We start from the raw sequence: 23,599 nt of genomic DNA on the forward strand, positions 1-23,599 counted from the left end.
TTGACTGTATATATTGTCCAGTATGAATTACGTAGGGTTAAGCTTAAATTAGACCCTGAAGATGTCCTTAAGGGCTAGGAATAGGCTTAAATTCTTCTGTTTCTCCTATTTCTTTTGTCTTATACGTTACATAAATTAATATATATAAAAAAAATCCTCGAGAAAATCATTATTACATTATCCATTCTTCCCAAAACAGAAGGAAAAAAGAAATAAATTTAAAAAACTTTTAAAGCAATTAAACCGAACTCATTAAAGAGTCGCAAAATTTGTGTTCATATTAAATAGAATTAAATATAATAATTCTTTCTCCTCTCCTCCTTTTTTTTATTATTATTTTTAAAAAATAATTTACGGTATGTAGTAATTTAAATATTTTATAAAAGTTAAAAATGATTTAAGTAAAATATTAAAAAAAAAAAAGAAAAATTTATTTTATTCTTAATGAACGTTTTAAAAATAATGTTTAAAACTTCTCTATCTTTCTTTAAATAGCCGCATTAAGAGATAACAAAAATAATTTTTCTAATGGAAGAGAATCTTATAAAATCGCTTAGTTTTGTAATTTTCTTTTATAATTTCCAATTTTGTTTTATAACTAACTAAACCAGTCTTGGGAAATTTAAATGGAAGAAAGAAACACTGAGAAATGGGGAAGAAAACGGAAAAAAATAAATAAGGAGTAGAAGAAGAGGAGGAGGAAGAAGAAGAAGAAGAAGAAGAAGAGAGAGAAAAAAACAGAAGGGAGAGACTATTATGATCTGTCTATTAAAAAATTCTTTCCTACGACAAATTATGCTTTAATGAAAAATAAAGAGTTAATCTCTGTAATCAAAAAGCCATTTTTTTACTTTTTTGCCACTTTCTAATTCCCATAGTAGAGTAGGGAAAAAAGGAGAATTAAAGAAGAATTTTTATTCTTTAAATAATAAAATATATATATATATATATTACCGCTAGTTTTCACTAGTGACAAATTAAGAAACGACGTTGTTTCTTAAGGTTTTCCTTTTTTCTTTTTTTTTTTTTTTTTTGATGAAATTTATCGTCTCAGATCGGTTTGTATCAATTAAAAAGTGATCGGGACCGTTTTCTAATTCGGTGGAGTGGGTCTGCGGGTTATACGAGGTTACGAGGTGAAAAGTAGAAAGTAGAATATAAAAAAAAAAAAAGGGAGAGAGGGGAGAGAGATTGATAAAGTCCGAAAATAACTTTTCCGATTTTATTGGATGTTTAATAAAGATAAAAGAAATGTGGACATTAGCGAATTTTAGATGGAACATTAGATGGAGATAGAAGGAAAAGATCCACATCACGTGACAAATAATCATCCGGCACGAGAGAGAAATGACAGCTGACAAAAAGAGAAGACACGCTATTGGTGGATAGATGGACAGCACGTGATCTTTGTGACAAGGGAAGAAGGACCTAGTGACGTCTCTATTTCCTGCAGCAGATAAGGGGGTTCGTTTATCTGACTTGTCTCTGGGTGTTGTAGCATCCGCGCACTTATTTCCTGCTCGTTCTCATCATTAGAAGATCTTTTGTTTCGCGACTGATATCGCGCCAAAATGGTCGAATCTTCTTATTAACTATAAATTTGCATCTCTCTCTCTCTCTCTCTCTCTCTTATCGATTCTATAACGATTTACAATTTTTTAACAGTTGTTTGGCGCCTCTGAAATTCTTCTATTTCTTTTTTTTTATCCCCCTGTCAACTTTTCCATAAAGTTGCACTAAATCGATTTGTGTAAAATGGCGAGTGATGGAACGTCTAGGTAGATAAACAAGATTCGAGCATTCAAACATTGTCGCAGCTCTCTTCTCTCCCTCTTTACTTTCTCTCTCTTTCGCCTAACTTCTAGATATGAAGCTGGAAAGTTTGAGTGCGCGATTTAATAAAAATCTTGAAAATTATATTGCTTTATATCGAAAAAGGTGTCAATTTTTACTAGATAAATTAATATTAAAATATCCGGTGCGTGTAAAACTAGCGATATTGACAAGAGTTTGGACAAAATGAAGGGGTTATCATAATAATTCATCGGTCTGAAAAGTATGCAAATGCATTTCGAGAATATTATAAAAGTATAACAAGTAGGAAAAGTAAAAATCGATATATTGCTTCCTGGTAATATTATCGAGTCAGATCAATCGTCCAACCGCAAATTTCCAACAGACGAGGGTCGTAATAAACGAACACACGATGGTGTGATCTGTCCGGCTATAAAACATAACGAGGGACATTGCAGTGTAATTGCATGGGTGTAATGACCGATGGAAGACGCCAGATGGTGCAACAGACGACAGACTGTTGATAGAAGACTCAGGTAAGTTCTGTAAAAAAATAAATAAATAAAAAAGTATTCCCTAAGAATAACAACAATTAAATCTTCCTTTTTATTGCGGCTTCATTCAATTAAAAAAAAAGTTTCTAGAATTTTACATTTCTCTAGAATTCTAGAATGGAAATTTTACGTTTTATTCGTGGATGCAGATTTAATCAGTTATCTTCGCGTCGCGTCGCGCTTTGACGCGCGCAATTCTAATAATATCCCTTCTCTCTTTCGTGTATTAAAACGTCGATTGTTTAAAATATTATCTCGCAACGCGTGTTTATATAGTTTAACATTTGTCATTAAACGATGCAGTTTAGTTTTCGTTATATAGAGTAGCGCGCCGCGACGCGTCGCGTGGCTTAGATAACGAGGCGAATCGTGGCCAGTTTTCTAACTTTTGCTATGCTATCTTCTTTCAGGTTGCGTCCTATTTTACGCTCGAGTACGACAATGAAAGTTTCTATTTTCTGACTCCTGACAATTCTTTCTTTAAAGATCAATTGCTGCCATACGTCGGAATACAACAATGAAAGTTAATATTTCTGATTTCTTCGTGGATCTATTTCTACAATTCGTTCGAATATAACAATGAAAGTTTCCCAGTTTGGAATGTTTTCTTCTCTCTCTTTTTTTCTGAGTCCGTTCCAATTATTTAGTAAGAATGAATCGTTAAAACGAAAATTCTCAACTCGGAAACAATGAAACTTTCTGTTTTACTAAGTTTTAATCATTAAACTCATTAACAATGAACATTCTGTTATTGAATTCGACAACAATGAAGGTTTCTGTTACTGTGATTACTGTGCAACGAGATTCATTGAAATGTTCGCATACACTTCGTTCTTCTGATTCAAACGATTCGAAAGTCTCCCTCTTTCTCTATTTTATATTAAATTAAGAAACAAAAATACACTTTGATTGATTCTAATTACGAAGATTCAAGGTTTTTCTAGAATTTTTTATTTATTTATTTACGAAGAGAAACACGGTGACAAAGTTTTTTTTTATTTTATTGTGAAGATTATTTCTTTGGAGATCGCATTTCACGGAAAAATAGAAAGAAACAAGTTTCTTAGTTGAGTCTGATTTACTAGATTCACTCGAACTAGAAATCTTTGTTGTTGTCTCCGTGTATTCTGTAATAGAAAAGATCTTTCAAAATACGAGCCATAAACCAGGAAAAGATTTTTTGTTGTTTATTGTTGTGTATATGATGGAAACAATTCTTCAAAGCGAAAGTCATTTAATTCTAGAAACAGATATTTATTGCTGCTTTTTAACGTATGATTCCGCAGAAGTTCCGCAGAACAATGGATAAACAAAATATAAAGAAAAAAAACAAGTAAAAGACATTTTCTTTTGTCGTTGCTCTTATTCGTTAATCGTTTTCTAAGACATCGAAATCTTGTATTCCATGACAGAATTCCGTTTGTTGGAATACAGTGATCAGTTTTTTTTTTCTTTATGTAAGAAAAAACTTTTATGTAGTGATTTCCTTTATGTTTAAATGCGTCGAAATCAGAATATACAAGATGGATATGTCGTCGTGTTTAGCAGTGCATCAAATTTAGAATAATGGAAAATTTCTTCTATTAAATCCACTGTAACCGGCAACAAAAGATGGAACATCTGTTTTATAAAAATGTAATTATTTTATTTATACTTTACCAATAAATTTTTACTAAAATAACAGAGAATTAGTTGTTACAAAATTGTCTAATACTTGACGCGTAATGAATTATTTTCGGATATATCGAAAATCAGGATTAAATTGTTATATTGTGTTGTATTAAAATAAGATATAATAAAGACAAAATTGGTGTTCCACTACAGGAAAGTCAGTGTTATTTCTGACTTTACTGATCCATTTTATGAGAATATTCTTATCATATACTAGAAATCAACAATAGAAATGTGTTTCTAGGTTTAAATAATTAAAATATTTGCTATTATACGCTAGAAAATAAGAAGAAAAAATAGTTTTTCTACTGTTATAAGCCCGAGATTATATTAGAAATGAATTTTAAAAAGTGTTTAAATTAAGAGACGTTAATTAAACAAGTTTGTAATTTTTCAAGAACTTTGTTAACTTGTAAATTAGAAGTGTTAAATTATTTATAATTTGAATGTTATAACGGTATTTATCAATTGTTTTTTTGTATATATAATTGGCAGGTGCAGTTTGAAATTTGAAAGTTTCAATGATGAAAATGTTTATCATATAACGAATTAAAACTTTTAGCAGAAGGTAATTTAGTAAAGCGAAAATATAAATTCCATCATTAGACCAAACACAAACAGAATAATCAGGAAAATTGCAAAATCGATAACAATATAAATGTAAATTGTTTCTAATTATCAATTTTTTTTCGTTCTTTCCAAAACTATACGCTTATAAACGATGAGGATTATGTTTCTGAAGTAGATTAAAAGAATTTATTTCTCAATATCTCGACGACGACGACTTTTGGAATTGTTAGGAACTTGAGAGTAGTTGGAAGCAGCAAGGAATTTTTATATATTTATAGAGGATCACTCGACCCGGAAATCATAAAATCTTGACAGAAATTAAAAGTTAAAGGAGCATTACGACATAAATTTGATTGAGATGGAAAGCCATACTAAGGCATTGCTTCCCCGAGCAGCAAAATTTCTGATCACAAGAGTGCAATTTATTCACATCCAGACGGTATCGACCTAAAGTCGATTTTCTATGAACAAGTAGCGATCGTGTGAGTAGCGAAGAGTAAAATAAAAGATGTAGTCTCCCGAGACAACGTCATTGTGGCCGAACTGTTTACACAACCGCAGTGTTGTGTGGACGATGAAAGCAGTAATGGGATTACAATACGATTATTGGCTACATCGATGGTCACATCGTTGCCAACTTGGAACAAATGCTGTCTCTGACCGCTCCTACGGACTCGTGCAAGAGATTTTAATGAAATATTCCAACGAATTCTGAATACAAAATCTAATTTCCTTTTACAAAAACATCCGTATTGCGACTAAGATGCCAACTTTGAAGAGGAATCATTACCTAACTACGCTTATTTTCATCTTAAATAGGATAATTTAGTTAGAAATTTGGTCAAGTAGTGATTAAAACACGCTTTTCTTCCGATTTTCTTTTCATGTAATAAGGTCAAGCGCGATTATTGGAAATGTCACGGTCACATCTCTGCTGGCTCAGAATGAAAACCACAATCTGACCTCAGATACAAATAAAATTAAGAGATTTTAATGAAAGATTCCACTTAATTCTAACTGGAAATATATTTTTTTTTTTTTACGTCAGAAAGAATTAAAATACATTTTATATTAGAATTAGATAAAATCCTCCATTAAAATCTCTTAATGTAACCTGTATTTGAGTTAGATTGTGATTACTTTATTTAACAACATCGATCAGATACGAGGGTAGTGTTTAGTTTTAACGTAAAAAGTTTTCAAGAGCCTCTCCTGAATTCTGATTTATGGATATCTATTTATCTAGAAAACTAGATTAATATGGGATCGATATCTATAATCTAGTTTTCTTGTAATAGCCCTTTCCTTATTATATATGGTATCTAATAACTACATCAATATTAATGAAATTCATTGCCTGACTTGAGATTATTTATGAAAGATTTAATGAAAAATTTTCAAAATTCTAATTTATTATCTATTTTTCTACTATTAAGACGATTTTTTCTTGCAAACAACGTGATCACGACAAGATTACACGGCATATCGAAGCTGAAAAGAGGTGCTGCCTGCGACCATAAAATATAACTGAACTAAGCGATTTTAATGAAAAATTTATGGAAATTCCAGTATATAAGTTGGCAAGAAATCTTTTCTGTCATATAACGTGAATTATAATAGCATTGTTAATTATTTGGAAGTCGTATCGAGAAGAGAATTCACACACGAGTGTAGATAAAACTTAACCACAAGATTTTAACGAGAGATTCGGACGAATTCCAATTATCAATTTAGTTTTCTTGTAATAAGAAATTTTTTTATTTATACATAAACTTAGTCTATATCTCTTATCGAAGTTCTGACAAAAAATTCGTGTTGCCTCCTCATATCTATAGCAATTAGAGAGAAAAAAGGGAAACCTTATTGATTGAAAACGTAATAACATCTCTCGTTCTTCCCCCGTTAAACTAAAACTTCGTGGACAAATTAACTGCCGAAGATTAAACATCAGTCTAGTGAAGTCATATTTCTTCAAATAACACATCTTCTTCTTCCCTTTAAGTAAATATCTGCAAAGACATTAGACGGTTCTGTCGTATTGTTCTCCAATCTAGCCTATACGTTGCTATGGAGACTCCCAGTTGATAATGGTTAGGGGGCTATTTTGCACAGCACGAGTAGCGTGCAGTGAAAATAGCATTTCTTAACGATTTTTTTAAGAAACGAAAGGGAAAGAGAGATGTAAAAATCCCTTTTATAAACAGAGGAATGAGTTTAAAAAATTGCTAGACACAGAAAAAGTTTCTTTTTTTATCCATTAACCTAACCTCGAGGGTTGTAGTTAATGTCCACGCAAGATTTAAGTTCGGTATTTTAACATAAATAAATAAAACCGATATAAAAGAACTTTTTAACAATTTTTTAAAAGGCATAATTCTTTGGAGTCATTAAAAAGTGATATTATACACATCAGTATAACGTTGTATGCCTATTATGCAATTTACATTAGGAGGAATAGGGTCTAGAATCTTCCTTTCCACCTGTCGAGACTCACGCGAGGCGAATTCAATATAATTCAATGTCGTGAACTTGACGTAATTCATTCGTGACAGTTTAGTCTCTTGGCAGCGGTCTGCCTGTAAGATTCTAGGAACCACTTCTGGGTATCTGGACTTATCGATTGATCAATAAGTCAGCAATCATGAACGTCAAAGTACAAAGGAGTTACAGTGTCTAATGCAGTGGTAATTGCAAAGGAGACTAGCCTTTTCAACAGATAGTAACCAAGGAGACCAAACACATTAAGGGCAACAGAAATGGTTCTCACATGTTCTATAATGGCACAACAATCAATTATTATTCCATGAAAATGTACGACGTGAAGAAAATAAACACGTAATTAATCACCAGCTTAAGTACGAAACGTCATAAATTTTAATAGAAAATGCGGAGTTTTTGAAGACGGAGAAGAGAGTATCCCCCTTCTTAAGTGTATTTATTGTATTGTTTGTTGTGATAGATATACAGCTGAATTCGAGGAAAATTTATATTGGTTGAGTGGAAAGTTTTAGTGAAAGAGGAGAAATTTATTTAAATCTTTTCGAGTTGTTTTCGTGATAAAGAAAATTGTGGAAAATGGAAAATTTTTGAGGAAAGATGAAAAAAACATGGTATTATTTATGACAGGTAGCTTTAGTTAGAGCTTTCGATTACGGTTTAAGACCAAATATATTCTCAAGTGTGAATAATAGTTTGGTTGGCCTTTGTGCAACCGACGATGCGGCACCTTGCATAAATAATTTAATCGTATTTTAATCTTTATTTAATTTTGCCTTTATCCTTTAATTAGACTTAATTGCCTCTCGAAAATTAAGATTTCTAAGCTGTACTTTTGGTTTTAAGTAATATTAAGCTCTGTTTTGGCTTTAATACTTTTCTGTGGCCTTTCGGCTTAACTAAACTTTTATCTTTGTTCGTGGGTTAACTACATTTTCTTTCTTCGTTTACTATTAACTCTACTTCTACCTTAAAGATAAAAGAAGCTTGTTTACTCTCAGCTAACCTATAATTTATTTTAATCACGCATTTCGATATATCTTACGCTGTTTTTTATCGCTCATTTTGATTTAAAAAAGTTTAATTAACTAAATATTCCGTGATAAATAAAATATACATATGTGATATTTTTCGTTTTCTAACAGTTAAAATCGAAATCGAATAATACCAACAACAATACGAGAAACCAAAGCTTTGTAAAGCAGCCTGCATCTTTCCTCTCGAAGATCACAAAGAGAATCTTAACAATGGATTTACAGATTAAAGCCAGGGATTAAAAATGTTATAATATCTAGAGATTAAAAATCAGCTTACAGCTATTAAAAAATTAATTTTTATCCAATTAATTTTTAATGTATTTTTTAAATTAACGGGTTTTTTAATCGACTGTTTCTCTTATTTTTCTAGACGAAAAATTTCTTTTCTTAAAGATCCGCGAAGAGAATCTTAACAATGGATTTACGGATTAGAGCCGGGGATTAAAGAAGTTAGCTTATAGCGAGGATTAAAAGTTATCTTAGAACTAAGAATAAAAAAAAATTAACTTAACAGCTATTTAAAGAATTGTTTTATCTGCCTTTCATCTATGGCCTTTACATTAACAATAGAGTTTTTAACTTCATCCTTGGCCTTTACGTTAACTGTTGTTATCTTAACCTATCCTTGGCCTGTAAAATGATGATTTTCAAAATGACTTCTCCTTATTTCCTATTCGAAAAATCTCTCTTCTACGGAGAGAATCTTAACAATGGACTTAAAAAATTTCAATTAAATTAAAGATAAATATTTTTTAAAATCCACTTTGACAATTTTTCGACTGGAAAGTTAACTTTTACATTAGTACAGGAGTCGAAACTGGAAAACATTTAATTTATTTTAGACCTAATAGAAATTTGAGGCAATTTGATAAGATCGAATTAATTTAAGTTAGTTAGTAAAATTAAAAAGAAAAAAAAAAGAAGTCGTAAAAGCGAATGATAGCGAATGAAGCAGACTACTAATAACAGAACAAGGGAAATACAAACTGTTAATTCGCTGGTGGAGCCAACCAGACCTGTTGCTATGGTGATCACGATCCAGAATGTTGTTGACTCAGCACAGATAATAGCATTACGTTGTTCATTGGTCTAACGTCTTACATGTTAAGTAGAGAAACATTCTAGTCAGCCAAATCTTTACAGTGCCAAAAGCAGAAAGTTTTTACTTACATATTGGTCCTCGCTTGAGTAGAAAGTTCTGTAAATTGCTGGCTGAATAACTCATCCGAGAGGTCATCACCACCGAGAAGAAAACTCGTAACGGTTTCACGAAATTTAATCCTGTTGAGAAAATCAATAAAGAATTTCAATAACAAATACATATATCTTCTCCGTATAGCTTATTGTTGGAGTTGTGGATCCCTAGAAGTCAACTTTATTCGCATCAAAGAAAAGTTTGTTTACGATCCTTTCTCTGGTATTATTTTACGATACGAGTTGTGTCGGTATAAAATATATATATAAATTCGCTAAAATGTGTTTGTGCGATTATGACTTCATAAGATTCTACAGCGAGGATATAAGCTGCGCGTTTAGTGGGAATCTCTTTAAGACCATTCGGCCATTCGCTAAATCGAGTCATTAAGAGATGCAATTCGTTCCGAAGCGTGCTTTGAAACGTGTTAAATGTACATCCTAGTACTTTAAACAGGTCACACCTCTCGTAGAAATATCACACCGATGGGAAATGCTGATTTATAGCTTTTTCTTCCTTCCTGTGCTAACAGTTTTCTTGTTTAAACAATGCGATAAGAGGTAGAAGAGGGGGATCTACTCGCCGTCCTTCTCGCCGTATGAACTTTTAATTATCCCGTGTATGCAAAAAACAGGTGCTAGTTTTCTTATATTGATGTTGATGTCTTGTTTCTACAAGTGGAAACATACGGGAATTCCTATCGACAGTTAAAGGAGGAGAGTATTGTAAGGTATCTACGACATTATCTAGAAACGAAAAGCCGCCGTCGATGCTACTTACGTGTTAATAATGCTAAACAATTTTCCTATCTACGAAATTATAGAGATTTTAATAAACGTTTCCCGTATTTGTAAAGAATAAAACCGGGCTGCAACGATATCCAACGGGAGAAAAAGCCATATAGATAATGAACAACTTAAAATGGTAATAAAGTCACGCAATTAATTATAATTCATATAAAAATACAAATTTTATTGTTTCAAATGATAAAAATTCATAAATGTAAACTAATAAACTAAAAAATTTATAAAATTAAACTAGATAAATGGATCTACAGTATTATTTAAGAGAGAATATGTTGATGTTATAGAGCTATAAAGTTAAGTAACTATTATACTTACGGGGAGAATAAAAAAAGGGAGAATTTTTGTTGTTAATGATAAAATTTTGTTTTCTCAAACCACAAATTTCATAAAACTGAATTAATAGCTAAACCTTTACAGCGCTAAGACAGGTATATTTCTAATGCTTGTAAAGCTAATGAATTAACTATTACGCTTTTTTTAAAAAAAAAGGCAATTCTTTTACGATTATTATCCATAAAAAACCTTGTCCTATAAATCGTAAAATTCATAAAATTAGACCAATACCTAAACATCTGTAGCTCTATCAAAGGTAGAAAAAACTTGCAGATGGCTTATACACTACGTTAATAAAGATAAGCATGAATTTTTTTTTTTCCTTAGAAAGTGGAGTGATAGGTAAATATCAGTAATCGAAAGCTAAAAGTACCGAAAGTAGAATTAATATTATAGTAGACATGTTGTTACTATAGTAACAATCGTACATGGGTAATATTAAATGGACGTGAAATTTTTATATTAGCTAGGATATTTATAAAACGAACAAAAATGGATTAAAAAAATAAAAAAATTATATCTGACATATAAAGTTCTAATGTTGGGTGTGGCCTTCTCTACAAAGCATTTCTGACTAGACGTTTAAAAAAAAAATATATATATATAAGTTACTTTTTTATACTCGAATCATAAATATCTACCAATTGAAAATTTATAAAACTCCAACTGCATCGTTTTTAGAAAGATATAATAATAAAAAAACGCCTTGTACGATATGAAATCTTAGCCAATAAGTAGGATGGAACTTTATTCAATTTAGCTTTATAAATAGACCCCACCCATGATAATGATTTCTGGGTCACTATCAAATTAGCTAGTTAAGAAATAGCATTCAAAGTTGAAAAGTTTTCTCTTAAAAAAAATGCAATAAATAAAAAAATATATCCTATATACGACGGAGACACGTTCTATTGGCTAGTATTTTGTAGTGTCCTTGCATTTCTTTCTATGAGCGAGACGTTACAGTATAAATCATTATCAAAGAAAAATTCTTATTTTTGAAGATTTACACACACAAAAAAAGGTGGATATGAACTGTAAACAAGATTAAAATACTTCTATAAGTATCGTTTTTTATTCAGAAAATAGTATTTTCTAAGTACGAATGACAGATGCTGATAATTGGACTTTTACAATTCTTTGTTGGAAATACTTTAAAAGGTCATAATATAATTGAGAACTAGAAATTATTCTTAGCGTGTAAAATCGTATTTTCTCTGAAATATAGGCTAATAATCATGTATTAATATCGCTTCTAAATTAGCAAAGGATGAAGAATTCTTATTCTGCTGATTCAGATACTATCTTAAGTTCAATAAATAAACTAAAATATCACATAACCTATTCTGACATAAAAATATTAAGTATCGAACGAAATTTACATAACATTTTAGTAGATATTTAATATAAGCGAAGATACATCTACGTTCTTTATAAATAAATGCTCTCTTCACCTATATATATATTTCGAATCTTGACCCAATCTACATCTTTCTGTCGTATCTTATATCTTATATTTACAGCTTAAACTTGTTCATAAAGGAAGAAAGCCTTCACTTTAATATTTTTCTACATTAAAACAGCCAAGAAATTGCTTTTATATATCGGATTTTTGACTCGTTAATTTAAAAACTTGGTGTTTATTCTATATATAAAATAAACACATGACGAATAAATATACATTTTCTATTTTTAAGTATCATTGAAACCAACGTGTATATCTAATTTCTTAAACATAATTGAGATTCTACCACCTCGAAGAAGGGCGTATAATAATTTACAACTTTATAAGAATTTAAAATTAATTTTTTGACTGGATAAAAGTTTAATCTATATTTATTCGAAGCAATCTCTAGAATTATTATTTTTTTAATATTTAACACGCCAGTAACTTCTAATCTTTGTTCTTTATGTGTAACTGAAGATTACTACACTGGGAAAAAAGGGGAGATAGAAGAACATCTTCGTCATATCTTGTATTTTCGGGCCAGAAATTTAGAATGGTTTTTTAAAGTCGACAGAAAGTTACGATCTAGAACTACCTCGAACTATGGATTATTTTCAATCCTCTCGATGGCCTCTATCCTGATAAATCGGGCGGAGATATTTTACAGTTTCTATCTCTTAAATGGCTATTGCTAAATTCAAAAAGAAGTATTATATTAATCCATTATACTATATCTAGAGCAGCTAAATCAAAAAAAGAGGAAGAAAAAAATGTTTCTAAGATCTATTCCGAGTAAAGGACAGAAAAACTAAATTAGTAACGTCGATAGTATCGCGGGTGATCATTCTTAAAAGGAGTACTTAACGAAGTCGACTCGGCCACATTCGCTGTCGTTAGATAATAAAATATGATTATTATTATTATTATTATTTTTTTAATTAAAAAACACGTGATATTTTTAAAGGGTCATAAAATGTGATTAACTACGTAAAACCTATTAGATCCATTAAATACTTTCTGAAAGTTGCAATAAAAGTAATATATTGGAGCAGTTGTTGTGTTATTCTTTATAGAATTAAAGGGAGAAAAAGTATATTTTTGACTTTTCATATATAACTTATATATATGTTTTCTAGTTTAATTTTTGAACTGGCAATTTGACAAGTTTCGTGGTCTAAATATGTGACACATTGGAGATAAAACTTCTGCCACTTCCGCTTATTTTTATCCCCGTGTGAATGATAAAAGAGCAGATGGATTTTTCGAGTGTTTGTTCTCTCCCTCTCTCTTCTGTGCGAACTTTGATTGTTTGCACGTTTGGATCTTGTCTTTCTAACGTTGCGAAAATTCACTTTTGTAAAATAAAAATACTTAATAACAAAAAGCCAAAGGGTAAATTAATAATACGATAATTTACATAAACCTATCAAAAATGTCAGTATTTATTAAATCGTAACGTAATTTAATAAAGTAAAAGGTCAGAGCGCTTATTGAACGCATCGATGAACCAGTGCGCTTTTATCGTAGACGACAATTTGCTCACCTCCTCGTAAAATGATGGATTTGCAGCGAAAAACAGGAAAGAAAACAACGGATTAAGCACTCGAGTTGGATTAATCTCTACAATCTGCGTGCAGTTGACTGATTTCTGATCTCGAAAATATTAATTAAACTCGTTTAGACGGAGAGTGTTTATTCATACTGACTTGACTCCAACTTAAAAAGATTAAAACTGGATTAACAAAAACGGTACTAATCGAAAAAAAACAGAACCATATTTTAAAAAATCAACAGAGAATAAAAGGATACAATTTATTTACATACGATAAATATAAGGTTGTTGCATAAACACATATTTTACCAGATAAGGCAGTGGTTGTCACGATAGCTAGCTATTAGTTTCAGCCTGTTTCCCTTCAACGACTTGTCCCCTAATTCCACCCTGCTGTCACAAACACCGGTTGCTAGGTAAGCTCCAATCGATCCAACTGGTGCAGCCCTTCCTTCCTTGTCGTTACCAACCAACTACACTCCACCCACTTTCTGGTACAATCGTTACCAGCAGAATTACATCACACACACACACACAGCTAGTTGAAGGCTGGGCACAACGGGTCAACCTACATTATGAAACGATCATTTTCTGTATCACAGAATAAAAAAGAAATGTGTATAAAATAAAATAAGCCCTATTATTGTTCATCTTCAACGCTAAAGTATATAATTTTGCTTTCTTTTCTTGCTTGTACAGTTGAGATTTATTCATTTATTCGTCTAGAAAGAGGGAGAAAACCAGGATAATTTTTTACTTTATCACAAATTCATTTATAGTGATCGATATATATATATATATTCTTTTTTCGTTATTATTTTTACTTTTAAAGAAGTCGAAAACGAGAAAGAGAAAGCTTTCTTTCCACGTACAATTTTGTCAATATTTATTTTTCGAACAAAGGTTTTGGTACATTTCTAGCAACGGTCATTAACAAAAGGAAGAAAGGATGCGAAGGAAAAACAAATCGACCATAGCTTTCATTGTCAACAGGCTACATCAATAATGTGTTTAATAATAATTAGCATGTAATTGTATCTAAGCTAAAAAGAGGAGTAAGAAAAGCATTGCGATGCTACATTTGTTAGTAACGTCGCAATGAGAAACTATCACTCTTTGTTCTGTTTCAGAAAAGGAAAAGAGAAAGAAGAGCGGGACGAAAAAAAAGCAGCAAGCTTCTCCCGCTCAGACTAGATAACAATACATGCTGTGCATGTGCAGGAAGAAAAAAATTACAGATAATCGTAAATCACGAATGAGTTAGTTTTAAAAGTTCTTTTATTGCCCACATAAAAGTTCTGTTAAAACTGCGATATTTTTCGATGCCAGAGTTTTTATAAAGTTTAAAAATTCGTGTGTTAATTATCACTTAAAAATATGAGAATTTTTCTAATGTAATGATTCTTCTTCTGTGTGCTCTGTTTTTCTTTTATCTTTTGCATTTTTTTTCTTATATTCATGTATACACATTTGTCTTACTTGTAAAATATTTTACATATTTTTCATTGAATAGAAAGAAAAGAGTTTCATATTTTTCTTTAAACTTTTATCCTTCTTTTGTTATGATTTCTGTACAGATTTCTGTTTCTTGTACACTCTTTTATCCTTTCTGTGTACATTTCTGCATATTCTTTCTTGTCTTTTCAGCATATTTTTGAATTTTTCTTTCTTTTCATCCTTATCTAATATTTTTGTGTACCCTTAATACATTGTTTTGTATATACACTCCCATTCAGTGCATCTTGTATCAAGATATATTCGTATATTATTCTATGTTCTATATCTTATGCGTATACGTGGTTCTTTTTTTGCATAAATATTTTTCTTAAAAGCTTATCATTTAATTTTCTTGTATAGATTTGAAAATACAGAAATTTCTAGAGCAAAACACAAGTGTACATATATCCGTTACGCATTTCTGAATTTTAAAATGGAGAATAATTTCCATTTATTTATAGAGAAAGGCCGCAATAAAGGAGAAGAATAATGACCAATCCATTCAAAGAAATGAAAAATAAGGAGAGTAATGATGATATTTTCAATAAGGATGAGTTAAAACGCAGAATTTTCGTCTCCCCTCGCAAAAATTATTAATGATTAAAAGGCAAATTGGGAAATTTCATCAGTACGTAAGATCGCGTGTTGAGAAGAATCATCTCTAGAGATGAAATTTACGTAAGTCCTCTTTCCGTAATGATTACTTGTCGTAGCCAACAATTTCATTCGACTCGATAATTTAGATGGCGGAGGTTTTGGGACAAATTTCGAATTGGCATCTTAAAGAGATCATTTCTCAAAGTAATACTTGTTCTTTGTGACTCTGGCAATTGAATTTAATCAAGAGAGTAGCGAAGCCCGCTATTGACCTATCACTGTTCTCGCCACACGTGTGAGTATTCGACTCACCCTTATTGATCAAGTGCGTGCACATGCCGCACGGTGCTATAGCGTGCTACAGTGGGTGGTGCTTGATTAGTCATTTGTCTAGTTGCATGGTTCCAGATATCGTGTCCTTTCTCTTAAAAAAGAAAGATAAGCAAAGAGACTTCTATTACATAAACCATTACCGATGCCAACCGTGACATAAAACCATTTACAATACGCATAATCGTGTAACTCGTTATGCGAATAACTATACCCATATATAAGATTGTAAAAGGTCAAGCTCAAAGCTAAACAGCATTTCGTGTTTTCCTGTTTTCGGTTAAAGTCACTTTTCTATTATCGTCTCGTAAATTTTTACTCCAGTGTCTATGGCGCTATGCTACTTTAGTAACAATAAGTGCGCGTATTAAGAGTTTATACGAGACGATCCTATGGGGAGAGTTAAGCTTTATGTTGCTAAATGAGAAGAGAAATTTGGATCGTGAAGAGGAAGGAGGGAGAAATAAATAAATAAAGAAATGGCCTAACTAGAAATCGAGCTACTCGACTGAACAGAACGGAACCAAAAAAAGTAGAAGGAAAAAAAGAGACCATTTCGATTTTATTGTATTCTTCCATTTTCCAGTTGTGTTCTTGCTTTTGTATCTAAAATGCATTTCTACGAGATGAGGGAGCTACACAACAAAACAACGTAATAATCTCTTTTACTACCCAATGCATTTCTATAATTGAATGTACTCCTGATGGTTTCTATAACCATTGAGTGCTGACGCATGATAGAAAATAAATAATATTTAGTGTGGTGAGTGCTTCCAACTTTTTTACAATATATTATTGTGTTAGAAATTGTCTAAAAGTTATTTGTCATGTCCTAGATGTTGACCTATTTACAATGAAGGCTACATAAAACATTCATCGAAATTAAATTTTATAGAAAATATTAAACTCGGTTATAAGTTAATCAAATTGAGTGAATTGTAGAAAGCATGCGAATGTATACGTCTACTTCGAACTTCAGTTAGAAGTTTACCAATAAAGGATTCCTATAAGTTGCTGTAATGCTGCGAAAATAAATGTTGTGGAAAGAATCGGATGATGTATTGAGCTATCGATATCATTTGATATTGATATATCATTATTAGCTCTTCTAGTACAATATTTGCATATAGATTATTATAAAGTAAAGATAGTGTAAATTACGGTAAAGTAAACAAAGTGTAGATTATTAAGTTGTGAAGTAAAATATAATTAAGGGGTATTACAATCATCTTACTCCTCTCGTATTGATCATGCTAATTAATACTCGCAATAATCAGTACTGATTGATCAATAATGAAGTGTAATTAATAATTCTATATATTACTAATTTATAAATTTCTACATTCTGCAATACAATATATTTCATAATTATTATACACATTCGGTAAGGGAGGTCACATAATCCGCGGCTCAACCTTTACTTCCGGCCTTTCTTAGTGTTTTACGTATATACACTATCAGTATCACATGATACTAACATCATTATACTCTTTCTAACATTAAAATAGTCATTGTGTAAACCAAAACTTCCTGTAACAGTAATTGTTAGAGAAGAATTAAAGGAAATTCACTGTATTCTTATGTAATACAAAGCTAATGAATAATTATCAACTTTCTACATTTTATGAATTTCTATATAATAATTATAAACTTTATTATCCTCCACAGCTTTATTCATAACTATTATGCATTTTATATTGTAGGATTAGTAAGAAAAAATAATTATGCAAAATACCTCACGCGATCTAAGACCTTAACCTTCACTTTCAGCCTTTATAACTCTTTTATTTTTACACATTACTGTACTAGATTCATATAATTTCCTACGCAATAAAGAGAATAAAAATTTCGATTCTATTATAATTTATTTATTATATAAACTTTTCAGTTTGACTGTCCTATTCTTTATAGCTACTAAATACATTCTTTTGTATTGTTCGTAAAAAAAAGGGCTGTATAATCTTCCCACGTGATCAGAGACCTTAACCTTTACTTCCGGTCTTTTCCCTGTCCTTTTTTTAGTGTCGATAATGGCTTTATTTCCAAACATACTTTACAACTTTTCGAATTGTAAAAAACTTTAAACAGTTTTGTATCTCAATGCTAATACATAAGGAGGAAGAGTGAGATATAGAAGAGGATGTGACAAAGATTGTTAAAAATTAAACTTACTGAAACAGAACAAAAAACAATTTCTGGTATTTGTTATGCGTGACCGATCGCAAGTTTCTTCGACAATGGAGTCTTGTGACTTTTAAATTTCTGCCTGAAAGTCTAGCGTATCGTTTTACTTATAGAAGCACACCCAAAGTATCTATAGTTTCTGGCGGGGGGTAGAAGCGCAGTAAATGGATGACGCCTACAGAATAGAAGAGTAGAAGAATTAAGCTAAAAGTATTGTTACAATCGAGTCACGAACTAGTCAATTAGGAGATTATAAAGAATATTAATAAAACTTCTTACTCCTTATGCAGTCTAATGACCTCATTGCACTGGAAGAAATTGTGAAATAAACTGTATATGGGTCATTGAAACACATCTCCAGCTGGTTTTAATCTCCATACACAGCTTGCAATAAAACACTTATAATGACATTTGCTTGTATTTTTTTAATGTTCTATGGCTGTTTAATGGAATTGTCTCCAAAACGCCAGATGGCAAGTAACTAGACTAATTTTATATTTTTAATCCCAATAGAATGGCTAGAAAATATATATATATATATATATATAGAGATAGATAGATAAACATTTATTCGTTGAAAAGTGGATTCTCGGAACTGTTAGCTAATGATTGGGTCTTATACTGTAATAGGCCTAGACTAGTTTCTATTAAACTGCAAGAGTTCCAGCTGTCATCAGGATATTTGTAAAATACAGCTAGATAAATTGTATTTTTACGCTCTAAACAATAAAATAAAAAAGGAATACGGAAGAGGGGGAAAAAAAGGCGACGTTAACAAAATTTCCAAACCGTAAAGAAGCATACGACGATATTCTTTTCTATCGCGTATAAATTTATTTTTTTCATTATTTTATAGTTTAATTATTTTTTTAATATATAAAAAAACTACAAGGCCATTATAAATTAATCTATCTTTATTACGTTATACGTTAATGCTGAAAGAATAATAATAAAAAAAATGAGAGAGACTAGATTGACAGTTAATGGCATAAAAACTGGTCGAGAAAATATTATAATTTTCTAAAAAGTAATTACGGTAATTGTAAAGCTATCGTTTTATCAATCACTTCTTCTTAGAATAAGTTTAGGTAATAAAATATCTGCGACGTAAATAACTTTCAATTATTAAAAAAAAGGCACATAAAAAAGGAGACTTAAAGAGGTGAAGAATTGGGAGTTGCTGTTGTTGTTGTTGCTCTAACGAATTAAAATTTTTTTTAATTATATTTTTATGAAATAGCTTGATTAATATTAAAATATGTAAAAGATAAACTTTTGATGAGACTTAAATTAATGTTAAAAATTTAATAATTTAATTAGATTTATTTAATTTTGTTTTTGTTGACTAGAAGAATTGCGGAGTTAGAAAAGTTTTGGGCTATGCTAGAAATTAAGTTTGCAAACTTTTTCCCCCTTTTAAAACGTGATAAGCTTGTATTGGTTGGGCTAAACTTTGTTGATTCTTTTAGAAATCGAGATAGATAAATCCTCACATTATCTTCCAATGAGAGATGTTCACGACATTTGTTCTTGACGGTTGTCATTGCTGAAAGTGCTTCTCATTCCAATGTAGGAGAAAGACCTAGAGGAAGAATACTCATAATTTTTTTTTTCTTTCTTTCTTTTAGTCGAGGATGTCTATTTTCGATCGAAAGATGAAGAAGAATAGAAAGGAGGAAAAGAATTCAACCAGATTGCTTTTGAATGTTCGATTTTTAAATTTGCAATCTCTATTGACTTGAATGGACTCTTCATATTTTCTCGGTATGAGGTTAATAGGTCTTCTCGAAGAATGTTCTTTTCTCAGTCGAAATTCTGACATTGAATGATGGAATATGGTAACTAGTCTTTTAGACGGAGATACGATCGGAGCTTATTCTTAAAATTTGTTTTTGAGATGTTTTTGAACATTCGTATCTGTTCTTTAGTGAAGATAAATTTCCGTGGTATTTTCCAAGAAAGTAATAAAAAATTGATGTAGATTATGTTACTGGTCACTCGCTCCTTCGAAATAATAATGAGATGTATGTAGTCATCCAAGGTTGCATGTTAAATTCGTATCTTTTAGCGCGTATCCTCCTCAGATAAATTATGTAAATTTTGTGTAACTGCTAAAAATTTTAAATTCAAAAGAATGTTCTCAAGTAATAGCCAAGCTATCACCCAAATAGAGGATATGCACTACACTTTTATCCAAAAAATGTCGCTTGAACAGCAGAATACTCAGTAAATACTCATCAAGGAAGCTATGGAACAGAGAAGAGAAACGCACACTAAAAACTATATACTGTATATCAATGTGTGTAATATCTAAAATATTCAAGATATAAATTTACGAGTATATTCTTCAATTTTCTCCTTTAGTCACCAAAAATTCAACAGTTGTTCTAAGAAAACAAAAATAACATAGCTAACGTTACTCGTGATAAACAACTGCTTTGAGATATTAATAAAGCGTAGACAAACCATCTGGACGAACACGTGCTAAAAACACGTATTTAGCACGTGTTTCTCCAGATGGTTTGTGTACGTTTCACAACTGATGGTTTGTTTGTATGACTCCTAAATATTTTAATTCAGAAGTGATGTTCGCACGTTTTACCTATACGATCACGCAAGGGGGGAAAAAAGACACGCGCTAAACACGCATCAGCGAAGCATCGGATCATCAATAACAATACAAAAATAACGTTACAATGTAGTACACATATAAAATATTATTAAAGATTAACCGCAAAACACTATCGATAATGTGTTTAAATTATATTTTTTCACATTCCTCTAGCGTAGGACAATTTTTTATTATTATATCGTTAGTAAATTCTCATTGAGTTTACAGAATATATCTCCTAACTTCTAATCCAGAAATAAAAATAGATAGCTAAGAAAATAAGAATCTGAAAAGATTTTTCTTTAAAAAAAACTCGAACTAATCCCTTTGAGTTCCATCGCCATGTTGATATTCAGCTTTATCTGTTTTGACTTCTGTAAAAATGGCTTTATCTAGTTGCACTGAAGATTCTTTTGTCTTACCCGAAAAACAGTTTCATCATCGGTAATTACCGATTTCATAAAAGTTTCATCACTGCTCTTGTGGCAGATGGCCAGAAGATTGTCTTTCTGCTCTCAATTCTTAGAACTTGAAACAAACTTCATATACGTTCCTCCATACAAAAATCCCTTATATTTAATACCTAAAACATTAATTCTACACCCGTTTTTTTTTTCTTTTCTTATATAAAATTTCAATCATTTTATTTTTATTCGTGTATTTTTTTTTATGCAATTTAAAAACATTCGAAAAATTACATTTTTTTTTAATTTTTCTTACTTGATATAAAAAATTATTAAAGTATAGTTGTTTAATTTGTTAAGTAAATTAATTCAAGATGACATAATAAATGTGTAAATAGGCAATTTAATTCATTTACTGTTGACTGAAATTTTTTGACAATGAAATGTAATAAATTAATGGAAGGAACTTTAATTAAAGAATTTTTTTTCTTTCTTTTTTTTAAGATCAAAAGAAAGTTCTTCACAATTGTTCATTGTCTGAGTGTCTTTCTTGAATTAAAGACTAATTTAAACCTGCTTAAAGAAATATATAAAATAAATATTTATAGCACTTAAATATGGTAAAATTTTATTTATTTCGTAATAAAAGCGGTAATTTCTATATAGAAAATTCATAAACAAAATTTTTATTTGGTTATTTGCTGTATAATTAAGAATTCAGAAGCGAATTTAAAATGAATTAATTAACTGGTACCAAATAATTTTGCCATTCATGCCATGTATTTTGCTATACAGACGACTTATAATAAAAATTATAATTTCTTCAGAATTAATTCAATTAATAGAAACAAACAAGAAGTCCCAAAGTTTCGATTCGTTTTATAATGAATTTTATAAAATAAACACGTTAAAAACATTTTTTTTATTATGTTTATTCTGAAAAATAACAAGATAATTAGAAAAATAGGAATTAATAACGTTAGAGGATGCTGTAAAATCTTTATACGAGTTTTGTTTGTTTATGGGCGGAATGTAATGAAAAATTGGAGCAGACGGTGCCGCCCGTCTTGGCTTTGAAGACTTTAGTCACAGAGTTGACGCCAGAAGCAATTATGTTTGTGTATCTGCGATTTCCTTCTCAATACTTAATAACTTAGATGGAAACCGTTTATTCCTCTGCTTTATTACAAGAGAAACATTCGTGTCAATGCTGTTACAAAGCAAAATTAGGTCGAGCATTATGACCACTCTCGTCCGACGCCTCTTACAAATTACATTTATTTGTTTACCGAAAAATGTTTTCGAAACTAAGAAAAGGGGGAACGAAAGCTACAAAATGGAAGAAACGTTCCACATATAAATAAATATAAAAAGAAGAAGGAAACGATATTTAAAAAAAAACTTCAAAAAACTTCTACATTAATAAATTGATTTAACAAAGAAAAACTTCTTCGACTGCATCTAATTAAGAAGAGTTATTTATTTTTATATGAAAGAACAACAATTACATGAAAATGAATTTCCAACATTAATGTATTTCGGTAACCAAATAAAAGATAATAGGATTTAAAACAAGAATGGACACAATCCATTAATAAAATGAGTTAAAGAGGCAACAAATGACTCCAACCTTTAACATTTAATCGTCTGATGAATATTAACTGTTGAAATAAAATTATATGAATTAAAATTTGTTAAAACATAAATCTGTATTTTCAAATTTTTTAAAATATTTTGGAGATTAACATCGAGATCATTTTTCTTTTCGTACAGAGCAACAATCATCTCCGTACCGTATCGAGTGCAGCTCTAGCATCTAGTAACTTATAATAGAAAATCTATTCAACCTAGTAGAAGTTCTAGTGGAACTCCAATTGAGAATCTAGTAGAATTCTAGTAGAGCATCTAGTATTACTCCGGTAAAGCATTCAATGAGGCTCGATAAAACATCTATACAGCAGTTCCAGTCCAGCATCAATATAATACTTTTCAAACAGAAAATCCACTTGCATATTTAATGCAATTTTAGCATAAAAGTCTGTAAATTTGAAATAAAACATTTCATACAGATGAAATTATGCATTTAAAATCCATTTTAAAGGAGTATTTAATCTAAATTTAAATATAACAAATATAAAATATGAAAATATTCTCCTTCAATGCATTCTATTTTTACGAAATATTCGATAGATTTAATACTATATTAGCGTAGACTGGGATGTAACTCTATAATAGCGTTCTGTCTGGATACAGTCTTTTCTCTTTCAAAGTTTAGTGTAGTATATACATAGATTTTTTAGGTGTAGTAAAATCCTCTAAGAGAATGAATGTCTAAGGCAATTCTAGGAATCTTCAAAGCTTTGAATTAACAATTAGTACTATTACAATTATATTACTAGAACATTCACTAGAGATGTGGTGAAGCAGTCACGCAAGCGTTAGCAGAGCATCTCACATTATTTTAGAAGAGTTGAAGAGAGAAACCAATACGACTTGCTATGGAGGTTTCGGGGGCCTTCGC

The 23,599-nt window shown here is 30.6% G+C and overlaps 1 protein-coding gene across 8 annotated transcripts in view; it reads right to left on the reverse strand.

The window, feature by feature from the left end:
- Positions 1–1,792: 1,792 nt before the first annotated feature.
- LOC136985213 (uncharacterized) overlaps positions 1,793–23,599 on the reverse strand; it is a 62,805-nt gene continuing 40,998 nt past the window's right edge. For 3 of the 8 annotated variants that reach the window (XR_010882307.1, XR_010882303.1, XR_010882305.1), the window contains 3 exons: positions 9,293–9,403; positions 9,110–9,218; positions 1,793–3,968 (listed from right to left, as the gene is read on the reverse strand). Coding sequence is in view for 3 of the 8 variants with exons in the window: in XM_067282445.1 (XP_067138546.1) it covers positions 2,151–2,337; positions 9,293–9,403 (298 nt within the window). In the remaining 5 variants the exon portion in view is untranslated. The remainder of the gene's footprint in view (positions 3,969–9,109; positions 9,219–9,292; positions 9,404–23,599) is intronic. The other 5 variants (XM_067282445.1, XM_067282446.1, XM_067282447.1 and 2 more) reach the window with 3 other exon arrangements.

Source organism: Centruroides vittatus, unplaced genomic scaffold (assembly GCF_030686945.1).
Source record: "Centruroides vittatus isolate TY-2023 unplaced genomic scaffold, ASM3068694v2 contig_955, whole genome shotgun sequence".
NCBI classification, from domain to species: Eukaryota; Metazoa; Arthropoda; class Arachnida; order Scorpiones; family Buthidae; genus Centruroides; species Centruroides vittatus.